Source organism: Lepus europaeus, chromosome X (assembly GCF_033115175.1).
Source record: "Lepus europaeus isolate LE1 chromosome X, mLepTim1.pri, whole genome shotgun sequence".
NCBI classification, from domain to species: Eukaryota; Metazoa; Chordata; class Mammalia; order Lagomorpha; family Leporidae; genus Lepus; species Lepus europaeus.
The window spans coordinates 4,488,890-4,516,784 of record NC_084850.1 but is presented as its reverse complement, the minus strand read 5'-3'; the positions used below and the strand labels follow the sequence as shown (position 1 = coordinate 4,516,784).

The window sequence follows — 27,895 nt, the reverse complement described above, 5'->3', positions numbered from 1 at the left end:
AAGTTCTGCCACACTGGCATAACAGTTTCATTTAGCAATCAATTTTTTTTTAATATTGGGACAAAGCTGACAAATGATGAACCATCAGTTATACAGAATCCATCATCAGAGTTTAATCCAAGGCTTTGTTTTAAATTCTAAGGGCCTTGTACAGGGATAGCCTATCACTGGGCTAGGAATTAGAAACCCCAACATTAGGAAACTTAACTCCTAGAGTTCCAGGAAACTATCAAATACTCCTCCCAACCATCATTTCTCCTCTACAATGAGTTTTCCAGTGATATATGTCCATTTATATTGAGCATTTACTCGAGTATTCAGCATATTTATTCAGCACCTCAAAATCTTGATCTTCGGCCGGTGCCGCGGCTCACTAGGCTAATCCTCCACCTGTAGCACTGGCACTCCGGGTTCTAGTCCTGGTTGGGGCGCCGGTTCTGACCCGGTTGCTCCTCTTGCAGTCCAGCTCTCTGCTGTGGCCCGGGAAGGCAGTGGAGGATGGCCCAAGTGCTTGGGCCCTGCACCCGCATGGGAGACGAGGAAGAAGCACCTGGCTCCTGGCTTCAGATCGACACAGTGCACCGGCTGTAGCGGCCATTTGGCGGGTGAACCAACACAAGGAAGACCTTTCTCTCTCTCTCTCTCTCACTGTCTAACTCTGTCAAAAAAAAAAAAAATCTTGACCTTCAGTGAACTCTCAGTCAAGGAAAGTGTGCATGTAATTACCAAATAATGGGAATGATATTTTTAAAATCAGAAAATATGCATTCAAATTAGACTTGTCTCCTCTAACCAGTTTCCTTGGAAGGCAATCCACTAATTCCCATGACACTTCATTGCTTAAACTATAATTTGTTTAAATGCCAATACTATAAGCTCCAATATAAAGTCTGCTTTATTTAATCACAGCTCATAAATATAAAGTTCCTTAGTATATTGGACCTACTGTGTCATGAGAGAAAAGGGTTGTCACTAAATTAGTGAGGCAGCATGATAAAAAGAAGACAGACTTTAGAAGGAGACTGATCAGGATTAGAATCCTAACTGGGTCCCTTAGTGCCTTTGCAACTTTAGAGAAGTCACAAACTCCCTAAGACTCTCTAAAATAAGGTTGTGGTGTAGGCATTGTGGTGCAATAGGTTCAGCTCCTACTTGGGACACTCACATCCCATCAGAGTGCCTGGTTTGAGTCCCAGGTACCCTACTGATTCAGCTTCCTATTAATGCATCCTGGGAAGCAACAGATAATGACTGAAGTGCCTTTGGCCCTGACACCCGTGTGGAAGACCTGGATGAAGTTTAAAAATAAATAAAATAAGGCTGAAATGTAACTTGAAGGGCTGTTGTAAAGATCGGGGATAATGGATACAAAGCACATATATTGTACCTGGCACATGAAAGCTACTCACTAGGTCACAGCTATTATTAATAATAATCTCAGTAACATCAAAATAATTATCTAACTATAGGTAGCTTAATAGGGCAGACCAATAAAGAGTCACTCTGGTGGTGAGTAGTTCCCTGACTGCTAAGTACTAACAATCTGTTCACACTGACGCATTTAGAGATGCTTTCATAACAATGATGTGTAAAGAATACTTGCAGAAACTAACACTATGTATTTTTTAAGTCACATGTCATGTGCCTGTTCACTACTCTCAGAACATCCCAGGCTCTCTCATGATGCCAGGTCTTCGTACATTTCTAAGTCCCTTCTAAAACACCATTCCTGCTCTCTGCTCTGACAAAAATCCTACAATTACCTTTCAAAATATAGCATAAACGACACTTCTAGATACCAGTGCTGTGGCACAGCGGGTTAAGCCTCCGCCTGCAATGCTCACATCCCATATGGGCGCTGGTTCATGTCCCAGCTGTTCCACTTCTGATCCAGCTCCCTGCTAATGTGCCTGGGGAAGCAGTGGAAGATGGCCCAAGTGCTTGGGCTCCTACAACCACAAGGGAGACCTGGAAGAAGCTCCTGGCTCCTAGCTTCGGCCTGGCCCAGCCCCAGCCATTGTAGCCATTTAGGGAATGAACCAGCAGATGGAAGATATTCATTCATTCATTCATTCTCTCTCTCTCTCTCTTCCGTTCTCTGTAACTCTGCCTTTCAAATAAATAAAAAACAAATATTTTTTAAAAAAACCTTGAACCTAAGAAACTAGGAGGTTACCAAAAAAAGTCACTTCTATGACAGAATATTTCCCACCTGCTGTAAACAGAATTAGTGGCTCTACCCTTTGTACTCCCATAGCAGTTGGTATTTGGCTTTGTAATGCCTCAGACTGTTGAACTTTAATTTCTCTTTCCATTTCTGTTCCTTTCACTGAGAGAGGGACTCATTTATTTTGGCACTTAAAGCACCTAGCACATCTCCTGGCACATGATAGAAAGCCAAGAGACATTTGGTGAGTTAATGCTTTTAAAATATTCTGCAAATGGCTGATAAAAGTCAGGTGGCTGTCTTCTGTGAACTATTACTAGCAATGACATTCATTTTTCCCAATTTCAAATAAACGACAGCTTATGAGGCCAACCTTGTCGCGTAGCAGGTATACCCAGCACGGGCCATTGCAGCCATCTGGGAATTAAACCAGTGGATGGAAGATCTCTCTCACTCTCTCTGTAACTTTTCCTAATAGATATTTAAAAAAAAAAAAAAGACAACCTACACAGAATGGCTTTAGGAAATGCAGCATATACAAGTTCCTAAAATGACAATGACTTCATCAATCCTCATGCTAATATGCCAGAATCCCCAGAGAGACATTGCTCTGCCTTTTGTTCCAGGCCAATATACAACCTAGCAGAGTTCTCACAGCTTCCAATACCTGTGCTACCTGGCTACCAAGCTGAAGGTCCTCCTTTGAAGCAGCAACTCCACCAAGGTAGCAGAAAAATCTCAAGGATCGTTGGTGTGGGCAGGCTACCCACTTAATGCCAACTACTCCTGGGTCTCTACCTCCAAGGAATGCCTCAGAATCAGAGTTTGCTATTTCTATATAGTCCTAACAATTTGCCTATTCTCTGAATAGGGTTCCATAGGTGTTGGAAAGTGTCAGGCCTTCAAGGAAAGACTTCTTGGAGGGTCAAGTATGTCTATTTCAGCAAGTCTTACCCTGTAAAACAGAAAAGCAATTATGAAAAAGAAGTTCCAGGGCTGGCGCCTTGGCGTGGTAGGTTAATCCTCCACCTGCAGCCCTGGCATCCCATATGGGCACCTGTTCTAGTCCTGGCTGCTCTTCTTCCAATCCAGCTCTCTGCTATGGCCTGGGAAAGCAGTAGAAGATGGCCCAAGTGCTAGGACCCTCTGCACCTGCATGGGAGACCAGGAGGAAGCACCTGGCTCCTGGCTTCGGATCAGCGCAGCTCCGGCCGTTGCAGCCATCTGGGGAGTGAACCAGCCGAAGGAAGACCTTTCTCTCTGTCTCTCCCTTACTGTCTGTAACTCTATTTCTCAAATAAATAAATAAAATATTTAAGAAAAAAAGAAAAAGAAGTTCAGGACCAATGTTATGGCGTAGTGTTAAAGCCATCACCTGCACATACCATTTGGAAGCTGGTTCATGTTCTGGTTGATCCACTTCCTATCCAGCTCTCTGATAATGGCCTGGGGAAAGCAGTACAAGATAGATCAAGTGTGTGGGCCCCTGGCACCCACATGGGAGACATGGATGAGGATTCTGGCTTTTGGCTTCGGCCTGGCACATCCCTGGCCTTTGCAGCCCGCTGGTGAGTGAACCTGAAGATGAAGGATCTCTCTCTCTCTCTCTAATTCTGACTTTCAAATAAATAAATGAATCTTAAAAGAAAAAGAAGTTCATGATCAATCAGTTTTGTGCCAGATGGAAATAGACAGAGGGTGAGCTGGTAGCCCTGCATGTCTGAATGTTGACACCTGTGAATCATTCTTATCACTGTAGTTTCCAGAACCTTGGCAATATAGCAGTGGGTTCAGACTCACCAAGATCCAAAAAGTAAGGGAGGAGATCTGGACCCACAATCCATGCCTTTATACCCACCAAACTATGGTAGTGACTATTTCTGTGACATAGACATCATTTACAAAGTAAAGGCAGCCACATTTTGCCTTCCCCTCTCTCCAACGGAATGGCTGAACTTTGAAAACAGAGGCTTAAGGGAAAGAGAACTAAGCTGAAGATCACAAAGAAAGCTGTGATTAAATGCAGCAGTTCTAGATTTCCCTTGCAGGCTTGAGAGTTATTCACTTATTCACTCCACAAATATTTATTGAGTCAGCTACTATTCCAGGTATGCAAGCTAAAATAATGTTGGCTCAGAATTAGAGGTAAGGCGCAAAGTAGTAGCACTGAGATTTGAGACCCCAGCACAAGGTATCTTCCTGTCTATACCACTCAGTTTTCTCTCTAGCTATCTTGAAGACTCTCCTTGGCATGCTACAAGATAAAAGCACAATGTCAAAGATGCAGTATGCCCATAAGATGTGAGGCATTATCAGTTTTAAAAAAGATATCTAGGAGCTGGCACTGTGGTGTAGCAGGTGAAGCTACTGCTTGTGGTGTCGACGTCCCATATGGGCACTGGTTTGAGTCCTGACTGTTCCACTCCTGATCCAGCTCTCTGCTATGGCCTGGGAAAGCAGCAAAAGATGGACCAAGTCTATGGGCCCCTGCACCCACATGGGAGACCTGAAAGAGGCTCCTGGCTCCTGGCTTCGGATCAGCCCAGCTCAGGCTGTTGTGGTCATTTGGGGGAGTGAACCAGCAGATGGAGGACCTCTCTCTCTCTCTCTCTGCCTCTGCCTATCTGTGACTCTGCCTTTCAAATAAATAAATAAAAATCTTTTTAAAAAAGATACCTAATTTACCAATATTACCTAGCCAATGTCTTTCTGAAAGATCTGTAAGTTACCACTGCTCACTCCCAACTGACAACACTGAAATCAGGAAAACAGCCCAACAAAAAGCACTTTTGAACTTTTCAGGTAGATGCATTTTAATCCATGGAGAATTAAGGTATTAATAAAGATGCTAACGATTATTAAAAATCCATTTAGATAAATAGTTCTATAATTTCCACACACTTTTTTAGGGGAGTAAGAAGTTAAAGGAAAAAATGGTTAAGGGTGTTATCAGTGCAGCACTATTTTCCTTTGGCAACTCTGTTTTGCCTGATAGGTCACTTGAAGCAGTTCCTTGTGGCTTCCAAATTATCTGTCATATTGTAAATAATTCATGAAACTTTATATTTGTAAAGCACTTTGCAATCAATCATTAATTCAACCTATCTTTCTGAGAGATTATACTCATTCTGCAGATAAAACAGATAAGTGGGTTGCCCAAGGACATAAAACAATTCAGCTTTTACTTATCACCCTCTACAAACAATGAAGACACACAAGGCATGTCCAGCTTCAGCACAAACCTTACATTTGGACAAACCAATCCTAACCCCAGGAAAAGCAGAGGAAAGTACTGCAGTTAGTTCTCTGATACCTACTGTAAACAAGCTCTTCTATGGAGAGTGCCTTCAAGGCCAACAACGGTAATGACTGCACTGTGATAGGGATGTTGGCATTCCAGTACAGAATATTAACTGAAAGAGGAGAAATGAGAGTACATTCACAGTCACTATGGTCCACAGCTTAAAATTTCACCATCACTAAGGAGACTGTACTCCCAACACAGTCCCCCAAGACTTACTTTCATTCCCAAACAAGTAATCAAGATAATGATCTGCACTGGCCTCCCAGAGCCCAAGCCTTGCATGGTACTATAAGCCATCTATTTACATGCCCTTCTACATCTCCAAGCTGGGACCATGCAGCACCTAAAGTACCTAGCATAGGACCTATTATACAAATAAAGGGTTTATTAAGTGCATGACTTCCCACTAGTAAGTGAGGGAAATAAACACTACCTCCATAGAGTAGTGAACTTAAGAGATCACTTAGGTCAGGAATGGGGAATGTCCAGCCTGCAAGCTATATAAGGACTATGAAATCATTTGGTCTGGCCCTTCCAAGGCAACCCCAAGCAGGACTCAAAATTCAACAAGTCGGGGCCGGCGCCGTGGCTCACTTGGTTAATCTTCGGCCTGTGGTGCCAGCATCCCATATGGGCGCTGGGTTCTAGTCCCGGTTGCTCCTCTTCCAGTCCAGCTCTCTGCTGTGACCCGGGAGGGCAGTGGAGGATGGCCCAAGTGCTTGGATGCCTGCACCCACGTGGGAGACCAGGAGGAAGCACCTGGCTCCTGGCTTCGGTTCGGCATAGCTCCGGCCGTGGCAGCCATTTGGGGGGTGAACCAACGGAAGGAAGACCTTTCTCTCTCTCTCTCTCTCACTAACTCTATCTGCCAAATAAAAAAAAATTCAACAAGTCTATAGTGGACTAATTTTTAAGCTGATAATTCTGTGAGGCTCTTGAATGATATTATAAATATCCAAATGGCCCTTGACATAAAAAAAAAAAAGTTCCCAACCCCTGAGTTAGGTCAACCTCTTAGTTTAAGAAATGGCCAAAGAAGGGCAGAGAATCACCCAGTTATATGTGGCCTGGGCTCCAGTCCAGGTCTTTTGGCTTAATTTAGTTCCACACACGTTTTATAAGTCCTTACTATGTGCTAGACACAGTTTGTAAGAGGTAATGGGGATAGCAAGAAGAACAGGGGGTGATCTCTGTTTCAGGGAGTTCACCATATAGGGTAGGGAACACGAGAGTTAGAGAAGATGTGGGCAAGTACAAGGACAGATACTTGATTGCTTAGCCAGTGTTTCCTCCACACTGTCCACTGGGTGTTCCCCATCTGGGAAATAAAGAACAGTAATATATACTTCCTGCAAGTAAACTTATAGTGAAGAGAAAATGCGTATGAAAAATGATCAGGTTCAACGTCAAAGGCATTATGTAAGGTATTGTCATACCCTAACACAGACTCCAAGGATTCACCAATGTTTCAGATACCAGTTCAACAAAGAAACAAACAAGCAAGAGGTGGGCATAAATCCAGGAAAACCTCAAGGGCTGAGAGGAACTGGAGGAAACAGCTGGGGTGGAGGCTAAGGGTGTCTGGTCAAGTGAGATGGCCTTGGCATGGAGAATGGAGGACAGGCAGCTGAGTGGGAGAAGATGGAATCAAGAGGGGAAAGTTGGGATATCAATGAGGGAGGGCAAGCTGGGAGGAATGGGGTTCCCCCTGGGGGCAGGACAAGGCTCCGGGCCGGGCTTCTTGAGCCGTGGCGAGGCAGTTATAGTTGGTGCAGCCGGGCGGGAAGCTGAAGGCACCCGGAGCAGAAGGAACCAGGCAGGCACCAAGGCCGACTGCTTTATCAGAGAACCGCTCACATCCGCAGAGAGGCTCGGGTAGGCGCCCTGGTTCTCGGGCTGCAGCATCACGACCGCTGCGCCGTCGCGGAGTCCGCACCCTAGTCCGTGCAGCAGCCCGCGGTGCGGACTCCTGGGGGGTGCCGCCAATGCCGCCGCCGCCTCACCTCGGGTTGAAGTCCTGGAAAAGGCCCCTCAGGTTCATGGCGGAGAACTTCAACGCGGCGTCCTCCTCCTCCTCCTCCTCCTCCTCCCTCCCCTCGTGCCGCGCAGCCTGCGCCTTACAGCGGGTTCATGATCCCAACCGCCGCCGCCCGGAGAAACCTGAGCCTCCGCCACCTCCCCTCCTCCTTCCGGGCTTCCGTACAGTGGCCGCGCATGCGCCCTGAGTCCCGCCCCGCGCTCGCTGAGCTCGGGAGGTGCCCTGGCCCTGGGTCTCCACTCCATCTGCAGAGGAGACAGCTGGGCGATGGAGGCTAGTAAAGAGAAGGGTAACCCCGAGGGAGAAGGCAGAAGACTGCGTGAGTACGCTGACTTGGTGAAGGCCTACAGTGGGGAACATGCTACCCAGGAGTCCTGCAGAGAGGTCTTCACAAACACCTGTCACCTGGGCCTGCTCTGGCTTCTGGAGATTTCCCCCAAAGACTACTGACCCTAAGGGAGGGGAGGGACGGGAGGGGGAGGGGGAGGGCGGAGATTAGTGGCAAAGGGTGAGACATTGCCTTTTGGTAATCTCATCCGAGGCTTCTCATGTCAGATCTGTCAATGACTACAAAGTTTGTGTCTCAACTTCCTCTTCAAGCCGTGAGCCAGTACATCAAGCTATGTTGGCCATCCAAACTCACACTGTCATTTCTCCCCTCCTAGTCAACTCCTAGTCGAGTTCCCCTATTTGGTTCCCTCTGTTGGCAGCAGGGGGATTTATAGAGGATGCCTAAAGTAGAGATGTAGAATCCATCCTCACTTGTCTAAACTAGTGAAGGATTCCTTGGCTTCATCCAAGGCTTTGTGATAACCTCACTCTGGCCTCTTTTTCCACTCCAGGTCATCCTACCTATAAGTGTCAGGTCCTTTTTTTTTTTTTTTTTTGACAACATAAACATCTCTGAGTTTCATTTTTCTCTTCTGCAAATAAAAATGGTAAAAAACAGTTTTCCAACTTTTCAGGAAAAATCCAGTCTACATAATGCATTTCCTGGAGTATTCTACATGTTCAAAGAATGCTGTTCTTATCGGATAATCTTGGATGCCAGCCTCTTTAAGGATTTCATTTGCTTTTGGAGTCCAATAGCAGAATAAGCTCATAGCAGATGACCTAGTCTACTGTCTGCACTTCCTGCTGATTTAAGAGTTTTTCATCAGCACAGCAATGCCTTAAATACTAGTCTAGTATCATTATGGATAATAGTCATAGTTTGTTACAATAGCAGATTTTCATGGCAATCTTATACTAGCTACCCCCAGGGGCAGCTTGAGAGGATGGTAGTTGGGAGAGGTATACTTTGCTATGATGTATCACCCTTCTTCTGAGCACTTGAAAACATTTAACAAGTGGTAATTAGGCTTTCCAACACCCACTGGGGAGTGGACATTATTATATGAGCTGCTTTCAAGGATGAGTAACCAGAATCAACTTTTCAGCTACTGGAGTGCCAGGACCCTGTCAGAGACTGGTGCAGCTCCCCTGCCCAACCTCTTGGTTAAGTCTGACATCTAGCACTGAGTTGGTTCCCAATGAACATTCAAATACAGAAGAGGAACTAAGGTACAGAGAAACCTGTATAACATGCCCTGAGTCACCCAACTAGTAATGGTGGAGGTGTGAAGATGCAACTCAGCATTTGGCTGAACCCACAGCCTCACTCTGTTAGAAAGAGATACCTACCTGTGGTCAGACTGACTAACAGCATCTTAATTACCAGTGATCTTGACCCAAACAGGCATCGAGAGGGAGGATACTTGTCAGTTCAGACACTTGAATAGCAGGCATCATAACTCAAGAACCGCACAGAGTGGCCATGTATGCTGCTCAGCGTCCAGGAACTCAGAGACAGAAACTACTTTCATGAGATTCCAGAGAGTCCTAGAACTGGCTTTGTAGGCCCACATATTCCATTTTATCACTTTCCCCAGAGAAAGCAAGGCCATAGGGACTACCTAGCCTAGGTAACAGGACATGAACACACAAACCAGTTGTTGATATACTCATTTGCTCTGATAAGCTAAGTTACCAAAGGGAGAATATGAACTTGTCTGTGTGTACATACAGGAAAAATTGGACTCTCTTAAGAAGTCATGTTCCCAGTATTAATGAAATGTATTACCAGGTGTGCCTCAACTCACTGGAGGCCCAACGCTGTACTCCACTGGCACTGTCATGGAAACAAACAGTAAGAAATGACTTTATTTCGGCTTTTCCTTAACTTGGCACCAAATTCCAAGGCCATCTTACAAGAGGTTCTCTACATTTTTCCACCTAAGGACAAGAAATGGCTCTGGATTGAAAAACCATGACCCTAAATAAGATAGAAATGATTTGGGAAGATAGAAATGATTTGGGAATGAACACATGTCATATTGTTCCAGAAGCAGTATATATGGACCATGGTTTTAAAGACTATCTTGGTTTCCTATCCCCCTTTTGATAACTTATTATCTCTAAGGTGATGGTCTGAAGGGCAGACTTCTAAAGATAAGGGTCTTGGAGGAGAGAATCTTTGTGCAATCTGAAATTTTAATGCTGGCCTGAGTTAGAAGAAAGTGGCAGAGACTTGACTTTCCACATCACCAGGGCCTCTCCCCTGGGCTTCAGCTTTACCACTGCTCCAATGAGGGAAAAGCAGCTGGAATCCAATCCTGGGAAAGGCTGGTGGGCTTACTAAAGAGCTCTAGGGAGATCAGATTGGTAAATTCTTTATGCATAAAATGTGAAGGTGCCAGCCACCAAGGCTGATCCTCTCAGCCTGAAAGCTCCCACCCTGCATTCCCTAAAGTCCACATCCTGAATGCCACCAATTAGAAAATTGCTGGAGACCCTGGGGCTTAATCTGTTTGCAAAATGCAATCCCCTTTCCCAAGAAGGTCCTTGTTTCTAACAACTTTAGCTTAACTTAGAGAAACATGTGGGCTTTCTGATCCTGTGATCTTCCTAGGTAGTGGCTGGGCCTGGAATCCAGACATGGGTTTTATAGGATTCAAGGCTGGATTTGGAAACTTGAAGAACTAGGAAAGAAGTTGGGAGGGGCAGAACAATGGCCAAGGAAACGGTAACTATGGTTCTGCTGGATTTGCAGCTGCCCTATAGTCTTTTTCCAGAGTCCATAAAGAGCCACTCCCTTCACGGAGGCCCCAGTGGCCCTCCTGCTAACACAGTATGGCCCAGCTGTTATGGGTATATATATCTCAATTTTTATTACAAGTTCTTACCCCCATATAGACAAGAATTCAAATCAAGGACTTTTAATTCTTATATATTGTATAAGTGAGAGTAGGATTTATCTTTAAAGTGAGAGAATGAATAAATATTCACATGACAGCATGGGCAACCCCACATGAAGACATGAGTGAGCCACATGAGTGAGCCAGAGAATTGTTTACGAGCATAGAGCATGGGAGGAGGTCAGAGAAGGACCCATAAGAAAGGTTCAGAAGCCAAAATGCAAAAAGGGGCATTCCCACATGTTACAGTCACTTTTATGGGGTAAGGAGTGGTGCCCTAATTGAATACAAATGGGGTGGAATCTAGGCAGGATTTAGTGTGTGTAAGACTTTTGGGGAGTTATATGGCACCTCCACTTGGAGCTTAACTTCCACATGGCCATAATGGCATCTCCTCCTCCTTAGTCCCAGATGAGATACAGGTGCCTCATGGGAAAGTGGGCGTACTGGATTGACAGGGTGGAGGAGTTACAAGGCAGTGCTGGCAGAAATTATTAGCAACATCTTCCAGCTGACATATTCCTACCTGATCTTCCTGCCTAGTTTTCCCATATAACAGGGAGGGGGTGAGTCATCTTTGCTTATGAAGCCAGCTTCCCACTGAAGGGTGAGGGGCAGGGGCCATTTCTTGTTGGAAAGCAGAGTGGGGAGTCTGAGCCTAGGGCCTGTAGAGCTACTGTTGTATACCTATCTTTTCCCCTTTGTACTTCTTCTGCCACTATGGTTTCCAGGAAGTGTTCCCAGGTGGAAGGGGAAGCTCCTTGGATCTCTTCTTCCAGCAGACATGAGGTGCCCAGTTTGAGGCAGGAAGGAAGAAGAACATATATTTACGGCCCTGTGAATGCTAAATTTAGTAGCATTCACTGCAGGAGCACTCCCTCAGCACCTACTGTTTATCAGGCACCAGGGACACAGGGAGAAAAGCCTAGGTCAAGTGTGTGTGATTGGTAATATAGAGCAGACAAGAAGGAATGTATCTGCCAGAGATCACCAACCAGCTTTTATTCTTGTCATGATTCTGCTCTCATTCCTGAGTCTTCACTTACTGCTTGTTTTGCCCATTGTGTGCTTTCACAGAATTCTGTCACGTTCCTCTGGGCCCTAACTAATCAAATGCCCTCTTCAGCCTTTCACCTTCCTCTAATATACCATTATACCAGGGCAGCCTTAGCTTTCAGGCCTTCTGTTGCTTTCATCAAACCTGTGTTTTCTAAAGTATTTGCTTTGTGCCAGGCACTGTAGGAAGCACTGAGAATACACACACACACACACACACTCATGAATAATCAAAACACAACTTTGTGCACAATACAATTATAGGATTTGCACTGAACCTAAAAGGAGAAGTAAGATTTCAGGCTGAGAACAGAAAAAATGGTATTTAAGGCAGAGGAAACACTTTAAAGGTGCAGAAGTCGGAAGGTGGAAGCAGATGGACTTCTGGAAGAAAAATATTAACTACAGGTACCTTTAGCGTTCCTTCCTCCTGCAGACCAGTCTTTCATCCAGACTTGTCCAGACTTGCTTAAAAGGATCACATGACCAGGGTAAATTTATTGAGCCATGGACTCCAGCCAAGGGCTCGAATACCTCCTATCCAGCCTTGAGTAAATTCTCTATGGGGTATCTGAGGCACCCTCCTTTTATACAGATTCTCTAATTTGGGCTCTGAGAGCTCAACACAAAATCGTTTTCCCTGAGCTGAATCCTGGGTTAAGATAGGACTCAACTGAAATTGTATTAAGTTATGTGTACAAACAGCAATGCATTTTTTTAAAAAAAAAGTTTATTTCAAATGGAGAGACAGAAAGATCTTCTAACTGCTGGTTCACTCCCTAAATAGCTGCAATGGCCAAGGCTGATCCAGAGTGAAGCCAGGAGCCTAGAACTTCATCTGGATCCCCTTCATGGGTAGCATGATCCATTTTCTGTTGCATTCCCAGGCACATGAGCAGGGAACTGTATCAGAAATGGAGCAGCTGGGACTTCAATCAGCACTCATATGGGATGCTGGTATAGCAACTGGCTGCTTAATCCACTGCACCATAACACTGGCCCCAAACACATATTTTTAATACAGGTAGATTGTTTTCTTGTCACAATCTTCATTCTGTACATATTTGGATCTTGCAATCTCCTAAGATGACTTTTTTCCTTCCATCCCTTTTAACCAGCATACTCTTCCCCACTGTGGCCCATGTGCACTCATGCATGGGCTTTCCTAAGTTTCTATGCATGAGGACTAAGCTCAGGTCACCTTGATGCTGCCAGACATCTCTCTGTGTCCCTAGAGCCTGATAAACAGTAGGTGCTCAAGGAGTGCTCCTGCAGTGAATGCTACTGTTTAGCAGGCACAAGGCCCCCACATATAAGCAATTCTTCTACCTCCCTGCCTCAAACTGGGCAGCTCATGTCTGCTGGAACAATGATCTTTTCTTCCTAAGTTTCTAGGAGCTGCAGGCATTATCCAGGGGCACCCATATTCCCTTGTCCTACCAGATTTTTTGAGGTCATTGACACACTGAGGTTTTTTTGATTCTTATCATAGAACAATTTATAGCATGTTTTCCCAGTTCTAAGATGTGAAATGAGCCATCCAATTAATAACACATTTTCAAGGGAAAAAAACTGCATCAATTCATGTGCATATGAATCATAAAATTTATATTGATTTGGAAATATTAAAAATGTAGAGAAGATGGTGCACCTTAGACATTCAGCAATAATAGCTCATTTTTATAGACCATCCACTTTGGCCCTTTTTTGTCAACAGAAGTTACCTGTGTATTTTCTATTTTCCATGCTATTTGAAGGCATAAGAGCTTTGTATTTGCTTTCTACAATAAAGTGTTTTAACTTTATTTAGTAAACTATACCGCTTAGGAGGTAAAAGCATCTCCACAAGAGAAGGCAACTCAGCAGACCCTGCTGTTAAAACATTTTCCCAGAATAAACAGATATGCATTATTGCAAGGTAGTTTTCAAATATTTAAATTATGGTAAGATGCATTCAAAATATCTGCATTGCTCAAACCAGTGTAACCAATTCATTGCTAACACTGCAGGGGAGGGCACAGATTTTGTTTCATTAATCAAAAAGATTTTAAGGCAGTAAAATAAGTTGCATCTATGCTCTCATCATGGTAGAGTTATCAATTGTGGAATTGCTGAAAGCATAGTTTAACAGTAAGTAACATGTGGAAAAGCTGTAACAAGTAGCCTAAATACAGAGTTGGACAGAATCAAACAAGTTATGTCAGCAATTATTCAATTAAAACTAGTAAAGCCACATTCAAAATAAAGATGGAGATTATAACTAGTATTTAGAATCAAATTTGAAGACTTTCTTGATAAAAATGTAAGTATGTTCTTTTGAAATCGGAAATGAAACTATCAATTGATGGAGAGCTAGAAAGAGACTTCTTAACTCTTCCTGCACAGATAAGGAAATGAGTGACAAAGTGTCTTGCTCTGAAGTTATAATTTTGACAGCTTTACATGTAATACTTATATATAAAAATTAAATGCTTTTCTCCCATTTAAAATCTAAACAATTAAAAAAGAAAATCAATATTTTTTAAAAGTACACATTTACAAACTATGTATATTCTGTCATGAAAATTCCACACCAACATTATACACTTGGAAAAAAAAACACAATAAGGATATGTTATAAATTCCTGTAGCGACAACTTAGTTCACACTGGGGTCACCACTGCTACCACCCAGACTGCACACTTTGGATCATCTTATCTAATCTTTGTTATGGATTTAATTGCACCCTCTAAAATATATGTTAAAGTTCCAATCCCTAATGCCCATGAAGTTGAACTTATTTCATTTGAGGGACTTTGTGGGTATAATTGAGTTAAGATGAGGTCATTAGAGTGGGTCCTTGATCCAATAAGACTGATACCATTATAGGAAAAGAGAAATTTGGGCACAGACACAGAGGGCAGAGAGCAGTATGAAAATGAAGGCAGTGATTGCAGTGATGCTGCCAGAAATTAAGGAACACCTGGTGCTACCAGACACTGAAGAGGAAAAGAAGGATCCTCCCCTAGAGCCTCAGAGAGAGCATAGTCCTGCCAACGCCTTAATTTTGGACCTAGAACCTCCAGTATTATGAAAGAATAAATTTCACTTAAAGCTGTCAAGTTTGTGGTACTAGGTTATGACAACACCAAGAAATTAGTAGTATAGCACATCAGTGCTCTGTGGTTGTACTTTTTCTATCTCCACACATACAAGGACACTGGCATATCACTAGGGCTCTGGCATGAAAAAGGCAGAGTCAGGTATACCAGTCTTTTAGAGTCTTACCCAAACTACTGGTAGGTAGCTTCCATTTCATTGTGCACACGTAATAATTTCCTCAGCGTCATAATTCTTCTGACTATTCTCTAGGAGAGAAGTGGAATAAATGAAATTTGTACAACAGAAGTTTGCAGTCATCAACAAGGTAACTGCAAGCTATTTTAAATCTTGAAAATGACTGACTGAAAAAGAACAGTTTTTAAAAAATCATGTGGTGGGCCACCCTGCAATTCTCTGCTGTGGCAGAGAGAATTTGCCAGGAGACATGAACCTGGGAGGCTAAGGACAGGCACCATGTAGGGCATTTTCTGTAGTATTTAACATGTCCACCCGAAGGACTCCCTCTGGCAGAGCTTTGAAACATGGGGTGGAGGAGGATGCAGAGGATATGGACTGGAGGATATCTTGGAAGCGTCACCAACAGCGAACTGCCATAGATCACTTGCCCTGGGCCAGTAACCTTGAGTGTCACTCAAGCCAGGGACAGAATAAATTATAGCACGTCTGCACAGTCTCAAGATGTCAGAGGGGACTTTCATGACAACAAATTGTTGAGGAAGAAGCAACTGCACAGACCAATGCACACATGGACCAAAACACACAAGTTTAGAATTATGAAAGGAAATAAGTGGAGACATTTAAAACAAATGTACATGGGGCCGGCACCGCAGCTCAATAGGCTAATCCTCCACCTGCGGCGCTGGCACACCGGGTTCTAGTCCTGATCGGAGTGCCGGATTCTGTCCTGGTCGCTCCTCTTCCAGTCGAGCTCTCTGCTCTGGCCCAGGAGTGCAGTGGAGGATGGCCCAAGTCATTGGGCCCTGCACCCGCATGGGAGACCAGGAGAAGCACCTGGCTCCTGCCTTCGGATCAGCGTGGTGTGCCGGCCGCAATGCGCCGGCTGCAGCAGCCATTGGGGGGTGAACCAATGGCAAAAAAACCTCTCTCTCTGTCTCTCTCTCTCTCTCTCACTGTCCACTCCGCCTGTCAAAAAAATGTACATGGATAAGAAGACTCAATATTATCAAGACATCGGTTCTTCCCAACTAGATCTACATATTCAACATACTCTTAATCAAAATCCCAGAAATTTATTGTGTAGATGTTGACAAATTGACTGCAAGTTCATATGCAAAGGCAAAACACCCAGAATAGCCAACACAAAATTGAACAAAAACTAAATCAAACTTTGACATTCTTTGATTTCCAGACTTACTGTAAACTTTCAGTTATCAAAACTGGGTAGTACCATCAAAGAAGAGCAGAGGAGCAGAATCGAACACAGAAATGGTTCCAAACAAATCTAGTCAACTGAATTTTTTTGACAATGTCAAAGACAGTCCAATGGAGCAAAGATAGTGTTTTCAACAAGTGGTGCTGGAACAACTGGACGTGTACATGTAGAAAAAATTTAGACCCTCACAAACCTAACAAATCTTGGCATATTTTATTCAAAATTAATTGCCTTTCAAAGATTAACTCAAGATGGATCAAAAGCTTAATCATAAAAAAGCAAAATAATGAAACCCTTACAAAATAACAAAGAAAATGCAGGTGACCTTGGGTTTGGTTTTGACTTTATAGGTACAACACCAAAAACACAATCTATAAGAAAGAAAATTCATAAGTTAGACCACCCAAATTAAAAAAAGCACTCAGTGAAAAAGACTGTTCAGAGATGGAAATAATAAGCAAGACTACAAGTAAATCTTAGTAAAACATGTATTTGATAAAGAACCCATATGAAACTCGACAATAAGAAAATAAGAAGCATAATTTTAAAAATCAGCAGAAGATATGAAAACACATCTCACTAAATATTCAGAGATAGCAAATAAAAATGTAAAAAGTGTTTAACATTATATGTCATCCCTATCAACTCACAAACTCTTGTGAAATGGAAGGGAAGGCCCTGGAAGAGAGATTAAACTAAGAACAAAGCCTGTGAGAACAGAGACATCTACGTTGGGAGTGCCATGTGGTCTGTGGGTAAGAAACGCCACAATTAGCTGTGACAGCATTAACAGGACACTGGGGCTCCACAGAGGCCCTCAATTTGGGAGGGAACAATGAGGAGGTATAGAAGAAATAGGAAGGGGCTGCACTCAATATTTTTTCTATTTTTAATAGAAAACTTTTATTTAATATATATAAATTTCTAAAGTACATCTTTTGGATTATAGCGATTCCCCCCCCATAACCACCCTCCACCTGCAAACCATCCCATCTTTTACTCCCTCTCCCATCCCATTCTTCATTAAGATTCATTTTTAATTATCTATATACAGAAGATCAACTCTATACTAAATAAAACTTTCAACAGTTTACACCCACACAGACACACAAAGTATAGAGTGCTGTTTGGAGACTACTTTTACTGTTAATTCTCATAGTACAACACATTAAGGACAGAGGTCCTACATGGGGAGTAAGTGCACAGTGACTCCCGTTGTTGATTTAACAATTGACACTCTTGTTTATGACATCGGTAATCACCCAGGGCTCTTGACATGAGCTGCCACGGTTTTGGAAGCCTCTTGAATTCACCAACTCTGACCTTATTTAGACAAGGCCATAATCAAAGTGGAAGTTCTCTCCTCCCTTCAGAGGAAAGTACCTCCTTCTTTGATGGCCCTTTTTTCCACTGGGATATCACTCACAGAGATCTTTCATTTAGGTCATATTTTTTGCCACAGTGTCTTGGCTTTCCAGGCCTGGGAAACTCTCATAGGCTTTTTAGCCAGATCCGAATGCCTTAAGGGCTGATTCTGATGCCAGAGTGCTGTTTAGGGCATTTGCCATTCTATGAGTCTGTTGTGTATCCTGCTTCCCATGTTGGGTCATTCTCTCCTTTTTAATTCTATCAATTATTACTAACAGACACTGTTCTTATTTATGTGATCTCATTGACACTTAATCCTATCTTTATGATCATTTAGTGTGTACTGAACTATATATCTCCTTCCTCTCTTATTCCCACCCTTATTTTTAACAGGGATCAATTTTCAATTGGATTTAAACACCTAAGAATAATTCTGTGTTAATTAAAGAGTTCAACCTATGGTATTAAGTAGAAAAAGAAAATACTAAAGAGAATAAAATAGTAAGCTGTTCCTCGACAGTCAGGACAAGGGCTGATCAAATCATTGTTTCTCATAGTGTCAGTTTCACTTCTACAGGTTTCCTTTTAGGTGCTCAGTTAGTTGTCACCGATCAGGGAGAACATAGGATATTGGTCCCTTTGGGACTGGCTTATTTCACTCAGCATAATGCTTTCCAGATTCCTCCATTTTGTTGCAAATGACTGGATTTCATTTTTTAATGTAGTGTTATTCAATAGAGTACATATACCATGATTTCTTTATCCAGTCTTTTGTTGGTGGGCATTTAGGTTGATTCCATGTCTTAGCAATTGTGAATTGAGCTGCAATATACATTGAGGTGCAGATAGCTCTTTTATTTGCCAATTTAATTTCCTTTGGGTAAATTCCGAGGAGTAGGATGGCTTGGTCGTATGGTAGGGCTATATTCAGATTTCTGAGGTATCTCCAAACTGTCTTCCATAGTGGATTTACCAGTTTGCATTCCCAACAACAGTGGGTTAGTGTGCCTTTTCCCCCACATCCTCGCCAGCATCTGTTGTTGGTAGATTTCTGTATGTGAGCCATTCTAACCGGAGTGAGGTGAAACCTCATTGTGTTTTTTATTGCATTTCCCTGATGGCTAGTGATCCTGAACATTTTTTCATGTGTCTGTTGGCCATTTGGATTTCCTCTTTTGAAAAAAATGTCTGTTTAGGTCCTTGGCCCATCTCTTAAGTGGGTTGTTTGTTTTGTTGTTGTGGAGTTTCTTGATCTCTCTGTAGATTCTGGTTATTAATCCTTTATCAGCTGCATAATTTGCAAATATTTTTCCCATTCTGTCGGTTGCCTCTTCACTTTCCTGTTTCTTTTGCTGTACAGAAACTTCTCAATTTGATGCAATGCCAGTTGTTAATTTTAGCTTTGACTTCCTATATCTCTGGGGTCTTTTACAAGAAGTCTTTGTGCCTATATCTGCAGGGTTTCTCCAATGTTCTCTAACAATTTGATGGTGTCGGGTCGTAATTTAGATCTTTAATCCATGTTGTACACTCAACATTTTTAAAATATTTATTTATTTATTTATTTGTAAGGCAAAGTTGCAGAGAGAGAGCGGGAGACAAAGAGAGGGGGAGGGAGAGGGAGACGGAGAGGGAGAGAGGGAGGGAAAGGGAGAGAAAGACAGAGAGAGACAGAGAGAGACAGAGAGAGGTCTTTCATCCACTGGTTCACCCTCTAGATGGCAACAATGGGCAGAGCAGAGGCAATCCAAAGCCAGGAGCCGGGAGCTTCTTCTAGGTCTCCCACGTGAGTGCAGGGGCCCAAGGACTTGGGCCATCTTCTACTGCTTTCTCAGGCCATAGCAGAGAGCTGTATTAGAAGTGGAGCATCTGGAACGCGAACCTGATGCTGGCACTGCAGGTGGTGGCTTCACCCATTATGCCACCATGCCGGCCCCTGCACTCAACATTTTGCTCCCCTGTTTCACCCCTGTTTCATTCAGAAAGGAAAATTTGGCATGTAACATGGAAAGATAATATCCATTATACACAAAATGACAAGGGAGGCCTAGGAATAAATAAACAATGTGAGAAGAATGGTAGAGTGGTATAAATTGCCAAGCATCCTTTCAGCTAATGGCTCAAGGACAATTGTCCAGGAAAGGTCATTTTTGTCACTTGGACATAGGTGCTGCAGGTACAGCTCTGTCAAGGCTACACTAACGTCTATGGATTGTCCCTACACTCCTATATACATGCACAGCCTTTTGTCCTTCTCTTCCTATTGGCTAAATGACCTAATGTTGCCTTGTAGATCAACTCCTCTGAGAAGATTTCCAGTCAGGCACTAAATGGGCAAACATGCCAGAGCATATGCCCATAGAACATATGAAATCTTGCATCCACATGGGTGTCAGTGTCTGTGGAGTCATTTGGATTGATCCACAGGATGAATGCTAGATAATGTTGGCATTGCCCTCAGATGCTGTCTTGTGCATTACCCTTGGCTATGCACCATGCATCCTGCCACCAGTCCTTTTCATTTTTACACCCAGTCTTAGCTCTGGGATCAAAGGTAAGAGAAGGTTTAAGGCCAGCACCGTGACTCACTTGGTTAATCCTCCGCCTGTGGTGCCAGCATCCCATATGAGCACTGGGTTCTAGTCCTGATTGCTCCTCTTCCAGTCCATCTCTCTGCTGTGGCCCGGGAAGGCAGTGGAGGATGGCCCAAGTGTGTGAGATGGTGCTTGGGCCCCTGCACCCACATGGGAGACCAGGAGGAAGCACCTGGCTCCTGGCTTCAGATAGGCGTAGCTCCTGCTGTGGCGGCCATTTGAGGGGTGAACCAACGGAAGGAAGACCTTTCTATCTCTCTCACTGTTTAACTCTATCTGTCAAGTAAATTAAGATCTCTCACTTACTCAGGAAGGGCATAAGGACACCTGGCAGGAGTCATTTGCCATAGAGAAAGGCTGGTAAGAAACAAGCAGGAGGTCATCCCCTTGCCAAACAAGTACGGACTGATATCAGGGATTTATTCATAATAGGTGGCACAAAGGGGTATCTCAGAGGAGCAAAACCATAGCTGAGAGGCCTCAGGTACAACCTCAGGGCATTCAGAGAGCCTCATGTTGTCTCCATGGGCATAGTGAGCTTTCTGCATGCTCTGTCCTGCTCTTCTCAGTGTTGGCTCAGTACCTGGGTATTGAAATCCCACACAGGAGTTGTTGCAGGGGATGCTAAACCTGGAAATTACTCCAGGAAAATGATAGGGGCTACTTGGGTCATCTGGTTGTTGCAGCCCTGCCATCCATGGCCTCTCTGGGCCAACTCTCTCCACACCCTTCATCTCCCTCCAAGAATAGTCATGCAATGTCCTTGTCTCTAGCAGAGTGCTTGCTTCCTTGGTTCCATGATGGACTACCACACAGGGGTTCTCCCTGGGCCTTTTCCATGGTCACAGGATTAATGACATTGTCCATGGCGACAGTTCCCTGCTGATTTCATTCTGTTAACATGTCTTTTCCTGGCCATCCCAGGGCACTTATAGGTCTAATGGGGAGAGCACATCCTCAGTCTCTCCTGGAGTCATTGATAGTCATCACAACCCACATCCCTCAGGACCCCAAGACCCTCTCACACATAGCACCTTTCCAAATTCTGCAATGAGCTGAGGTGTTTTGGGGATTGAGTAGTCCCTGTCCCCCACATTCCACTTTAATAATCTGCTATAGCGTTTAACTTTATGTGTGGGGACACCAGGGTACTTGCTGGCTCTGTAAATGACTGACAGGATGCCTTTGTGCCACTTCTCTGGATTGAACTCAGAGAACAAAATCTCATAGCCATCCAGTTATCTAGCTCAGTTTAATCAAAGTCTGGGGGAGGGGTGGGTATTTTGACAGAGTGTTTAAGACAACTGCAGCCTATACTGGAGTGCATGGGTTCAGGTTATTGCTCCACTGCTAAGACCAGCTTCCTGCTAATGTACACCCTAAGAGGTAGTAGGTAATGGTTGAAGTACATGGGTTCCTACCTTCTACGTGGAGACCCTGGAATGAGTTTCTGGCTCCTGGCTAAAGCATGTCCCACCCCCAGCTGCTGAGGACATTTGTGGAATGAACCAACTGATGGGATCTCTCTCTCTCTCTCTCTCTCTCTCTCTCCTTGTTGTTTTGATTTTCAAACAAATATAAATAAATAAATAATAAAACTTTAAAAAGAAAATGCTGTAATGAAGACTGAGTCTACTCATATTTCATTGTCTTCAGGATTCTTGGATTAATTCTCATTCCATGATAGTCATTAAAGGGCCATTGGATGCATAGCACTATACTAGGTATTTTAATATAGTTCTATGTTCCAGTGGTCCTACAAACAAAATGTCTGTCAAACCCATTTTAAAGATGATGACCATGAGGCTCACAGAGCATGGGGTTTCCCAGGAACACTGGCTAGTAAGTGACAGAGCTGGAAAAAGACTACTGATCTGAATTTATCTGGAGCATGCACTATTCCCATTCCTTTTCATTCCTGAGGCAGAGATCTATCTATATTTCTTTACTCAGTACTGTATAGTGTCTCAGTTAACAGAAAGAAAGACAAGGTACTAAAAGCTCACCTAAAATGTGAAGGTAAAAAAATGATTTTCTGAAGGTTACATCCTGCTCCTCATAGAACAGCACATAATCACCTGCCTCCCCCATAGAGCATGACACCGCCTGAATCATAAAGCATGCCTACATCCTGAAGTTGCCCATATGCCACATTATTCATGTTAGAATATCTCTAATAGCAACACCCCTTTGGTATAAAAGTTCACTTTGAACAGTGATGTTTAGACACTTGGTTATATTACACACATGTACAATCAGGCCCGAGAATGCAAATGCACAGTTTTCCATCTGATTGATGAATATAGTCTACTTTGGAAAGTAATCTACTTTTTCTTCGGATGCAATGTTAGGATAGTTTCTGAAACCATGCTGATATTGTAGTAGGCTTTTAATGGAATGTCTGATTAGAAACAGGCCACTGAACACATAATACACGTGAAAGAGCTTATGTTTGATCTTATTGATTAAAAAAACAGTGCCTCATACACTACAGATGAGGAAAGACCATAGAAATCACTATTATATTCACAAGCCCTGGAGTCCCCCCTAAGTGGAAAAAATGCTTCTTTGTTGGATATGCTGACTCTGATTTTAATAGTAAAAAACATTGATCTTCCCACTGTTTATTGTGTATTTCCCCAAGGAAAATCCTGATTTATAATCTAATGGCACTTGTACATGTGTTCAGGCATTCTCAATTATGTGGAGGGCAGCAAAGACTCACAGGTTGAGATTTTGACCATGATTCAACATAAAGGAGAAAATTTTCAGCCTACTAATATTAGAGACTATTGCAAAGGAAATTGCAGAAAAGCGCTATTGGAGGAAAAAGGCTAATCTTCCCTGCTGAGATTTTTAGAATAAATTGAAAATTAAATATGATCCTGTATCTGAAGCAGTTACTGCATGGTAGGTATGCACACAGAGAATTTACAGGCAAACTGATCTTCTCAGAAAAATCTCTTTTTCAAAAAAGATTTTTTACATTTATTTGAAAGTCAGAGTTACACACAGAGAGAACCAGAGAGAGAGAGAGAGAGAGAGGTCTTCAATCCACTGGTTCACTCCCCAGTTGGCCGCAATGCACCAATCCAGAGCGAGGAGGCAGGAGCTTCTTCTGGGTCTCCCACGAAGGTGCAGGGGCCCAAGCACTTGGGCCATCTTCTACTGCTTTCCCAGGCCATAGCAGAGAGCTGGATCAGAAGTGGAGCAGCCAGGATTCGAACTGGCACTCATACGGGATGCCAGCACTGCAGGTGGCAGCTTTTCCTGCTATGCCACAGTGCCAGCCCTGGTCACTTGTCTTAGACTCAAGAAATTCTGCCACCACATCCAGTACCATGAGAGCAGGAGTGGATGTACTCTTCTGTTCTGGTGTCCCAGGTTCCCTCAGTTCTCACACTGCATCTTCCTATTGACTGCTGGCGGGACCTGGGCCCCTCCAAACTGTTGTCTCTCCCTCTCAGTGTCTGTAACTCTGACTTTCAAATAAATAAATAAATCTTTAAAAAGATTGTATTAATTTATTTGAGAGGTAAAGTTACACAGAGAGAGAAGAGGGAGAAAGAGAGAGAGAGAAAGAGAAACAGAAAGTTCTTCCATCCACTGGTTCACCCCCCAATTGGCCACAATGGCCAGAGCTGCACCAATCTCAAGCCAGGAGCCAGGAGCTTCTCCAGGCCTCCCACGTGGGTGCAGGGGCCCAAGGACTTGGGCCATCTTCTACTACTTTTCCAGGCCATAGCAGAGAGCTGGATTGGAAGTAGAGAAGCCAGGTCTTGAACCAGTGCCCATATGGGATGCTGGTGCTTCAGGCCAGGGCATTAACCTGCCGTGCTACAGCGCCGGCCCCAATAAATAAAATCTTAAAAAAAAATAAACGTTGAAAGCATTTCCATTCAGGTCAAGGAAAAACTCATTGCTACTTGTCCTAGGTTCAAGTGGAACTCAGAGTCAGATTTGTAGATAGAAAGGTAAAAGGAAGTGTGAACATTAAAAGGAAATGATGATAGAATTTGTTGTATGATGGCCGGCGCCGCGGCTCAATAGGCTAATCCTCCACCTTACGGCACTGGCACACGGGGTTCTAGTCCCGGTCGGGGCACCGATCCTGTCCCGATTGCCCCTCTTCCAGGCCAGATCTCTGCTGTGGCCAGGGAGTGCAGTGGAGGATGGCCCAAGTCCTTGGGCCCCGCACCCCATGGGAGACCAGGAGAAGCACCTGGCTCCTGCCATCGGATCAGTGCGGTGCACCGGCCACAGTGCGCCAACCGCCGCGGCCATTGGAGGGTGAACCAACGGCAAAAAGGAAGACCTTTCTCTCTATCTCTCTCTCTCACTGTCCATTCTGCCTGTCAAAAAAAAAAGAATTTGTTGTATGATTATCTCTAAATAAAATTCAATGAAATTCAAAGACCCAAAGTTCAAGTGAATAAGAGACTTCAGAAAACAGCCGTGCGGAAGATCACTACAGCAAAGGCAACAGACTTGTTACACAACTGTAACTTAGAACATGAGATAGAAACAATACCACACATAAGTGAAATAGATTACAAATTTAAATGAACACATCTTTAAAAAATATCCAAGAGCTTTGTAGAGACAACTGTAAGAGTTTCCTAATAGATTCAGAAAAATGTGAAATAAACATAACAGTATGCCACATTCACTGTTGAAAAAGAGAATATTCAATAAATATCAATTCTGTTTAAATTCACTGAAGATTTACTGGGTTATCTATAGGTAGCAAAGTCCCTGTGAAGATTGGACTGTGAATTCTGTAAAAAAAATTCAGCCTTAGTTAATCATAGAAGGGAAAAAGAAAACCAAAAGACATGGCAGGCAGTTGACATAGTGGTTCAAATACCAAGTAGGACAACTGCAGCACATATCTGAGTTCCAGGGTTCAAATCCTTGGCTCTGCCTCGATCCTGGCTTCTTGCTAATGTGCACCCATCCTGGGAGGCATTAGATGATCCCTATAGTACTTCAGCTGTGCCTCCCACACCGGAGAGTTGGGTATAATTCAGGTTCCTAGCATTGTCCTGACCCAGCCCCAAAAGTTGCTGTTATGAAGGAAGTAAACCAGTTGGTGAGGGTGTCTCTGTGTGCACCTCATGTGACCACCTGACTGAACACAGGCCCTTTTGAAACCTTGTTTCATAGTATATAGTGAGTAGATTAGAAAAAGAACAGGCAGTATAAGTCTGAAGCAGCAATACTACGATTAGAAATTGCTTAATGAAATAGGTTTATATATGTGAGTACTTCAAAACTTGTGGAAAGCAGGTAAATTTATGAGTAGGCAAATGTTTATTGCAGTGGTTAAGACAGCCACTTGGAGACTGGCATCTCTTATCAGAGTGCCTGAGTTTGTGCCTCTGCTCAATTTAGGATTTCAGCACTCTGCTAATGGGTACCCTGCAGAGCAGTAGGTGATGGCTCAAGTACTTGGGTCCCTGCCATCATGTGGGAGACCTGCACTGAGTTCCAAGATACTGGCTTCAACTTGGCATAGCACCAGGTCTTGCAAGCATTTGGGAATTAAACCAAAGGTTAGAGGAATTCTCTATTAAGCTGGCTATCACTACCTGGCACTCTCTCAAACACACACACACATACACAGCACACAAACACACACAAACATTCCCTCTATCTATATTTCAAAGCAAAAAATAAAGTGTTTTTTAAAAGATATGTTCACCCTGGTACAATAAACTTATGAAATCCACTCGGGGCTGGCACTGTGGCACAGGTTAATCTTCCGCCTGTGGTGCTGACATCCCATATGTGCACCAGTTCTAGTCCCAGCTGCTCCCCTTCAGATCCAGCTCTCTGCTATGGCCTGGGAAAGCAGTAGAAGATGGCCCAAGTGCTTGGGCCCCTGCACCTTCGTGGGAGACCCAGAAGAAGCTCCTGGCTCCTGGCTTCAGATCAGCTCAGCTCCAGCCATTGTGGCCATTTGGGCAGTGAACCACAAGATGGAAGACGTTTCTCTCTGTCTCTCCCTCTCACTGTAACTCTACCTCTCAAATAAAAAAATAAAAATATTTAAAAAAGAAATCAATGCATAGTTGTTTCATAATCTGCATTTCCACCCATATTTCTTGGAAAAATCTCTGCATTGAGCTTAAGTTTTTTACACCTCAGTTAACAGAGAATGGGACAAAATATTTGCAAATCATATGTCTGAGATGGCATTAATGTCCAGCATATGTGAAGCACCCATATGACTTAACAAAAGAATATCAAATAACTTGATTAAAAATTGGCAATGGACATTTCTCAAAGAACATACTCAAGTGGTTCAATAAGCACAGAAAAAGATACTCAAGATTACTAATCGTTAGGCAAATGGAAATCAAAACCACAATGAGACACTACTACACATACACTGGGATGGCTACTATGAAAAACGCAGAAAGTAACAAATGTTGGAGAGGAGGTGGAGAAACTGGAGATCTGGTGTACTGTGAGCATATAAAACAGTACAGCTGCTATGGAAATAATATGGCAGCGTCTCAAAAAATAAAAAAAATAGGATTATGGTGATAGTGCTACAACAGTATGAATATGATTAATGCCAATGAACAAGACACTTAGAAATGATTAGTGGATTTTCTATTATGCATATTTTACCACAATAAAGAGGTTTGGAAAAAAGTAGTGTTTATGGGAAGAAAAGATAATGTGCATTTATAATGACTTTTTGAAGACCTGTTATACAAAAATTTTTAGAATATGGATGTAAATATAACTGCAAATTACATACACCTATCAATATTTCTGTGTGAAAGTACACGAGGGAAATTGACGTCTTCTGAGTTGATTCTTGCTTATAACACTGTCAACATTCTGGTGGAAAAATGGATCTTTTAAATTTTTACTTGTTGAGCAATTTATTTCCTGGCATCATGAGCCTGTGATTATTAAGTAAACTGAAAGTACCTTATCACAAAAATTAGAAGAATTTAAAGGAAAGAAAGGAGGAGAGAGGCATGGCAATATCGATTTGTTCTTAAAATAGCATCTTTGAGATAAATGAAGATGATTCTATTTCTACAAATAAAATAAGCAATGAAAAATACAGACGTATCAAAATACCAGATTTCAAGACCTACTCTAGGGCCATAATAATCAAAATGGACTGATATTGCCACTAAAATAGACATATGGAACAATGGAACAGAATAGAAACCTTGGAAATTAATTCACACATGTATCAGCAGCTAATCATTGACAAACGGATCCCTGGAGAAAAGACAGTCTCTTCAACAAATGATGATGGAAATATTAGATTTCCACATGTAGAAGTTTGAAACAAGACCCATGCCATGCAACCTTTACAAAAACCCACTCACAGTGAATCAAGCAACTAAACCTAAGACCTGAAACTATGACACTACTAGAGGAACACATAGGGGAAATGCTGCAACACATTGGCCTAGGCCAAGACTTCTTATAAAAGAACCATGAAGTGTAGGCAATAAAAGCAAAACTACATACATGTGATTGCATTAAACTAAGAAGCTTCTGCACAGCAGTCAACAAACTGAAAACCAATAGAATGTGGGAAGTACTCACAAACTATACATCGGATAAAGGATTAAAATCCAAAATATAAAATGAGATTGAGA

General features: G+C 42.9%; 1 protein-coding gene across 2 annotated transcripts in view; it reads right to left on the bottom strand.

The window, feature by feature from the left end:
* The window catches only part of TMEM185A (transmembrane protein 185A), a 44,042-nt gene extending 36,407 nt beyond the window's left edge, over positions 1-7,635 (bottom strand). The window contains exon 1 of one of the 2 annotated variants that reach the window (XM_062184017.1): positions 7,475-7,635. In XM_062184017.1, the coding sequence (XP_062040001.1) occupies positions 7,475-7,512 (38 nt within the window). In that variant the 5' untranslated portion in view covers positions 7,513-7,635. The remainder of the gene's footprint in view (positions 1-7,474) is intronic. The other variant, XM_062184015.1, reaches the window with a different exon arrangement.
* Positions 7,636-27,895: the final 20,260 nt, after the last annotated feature.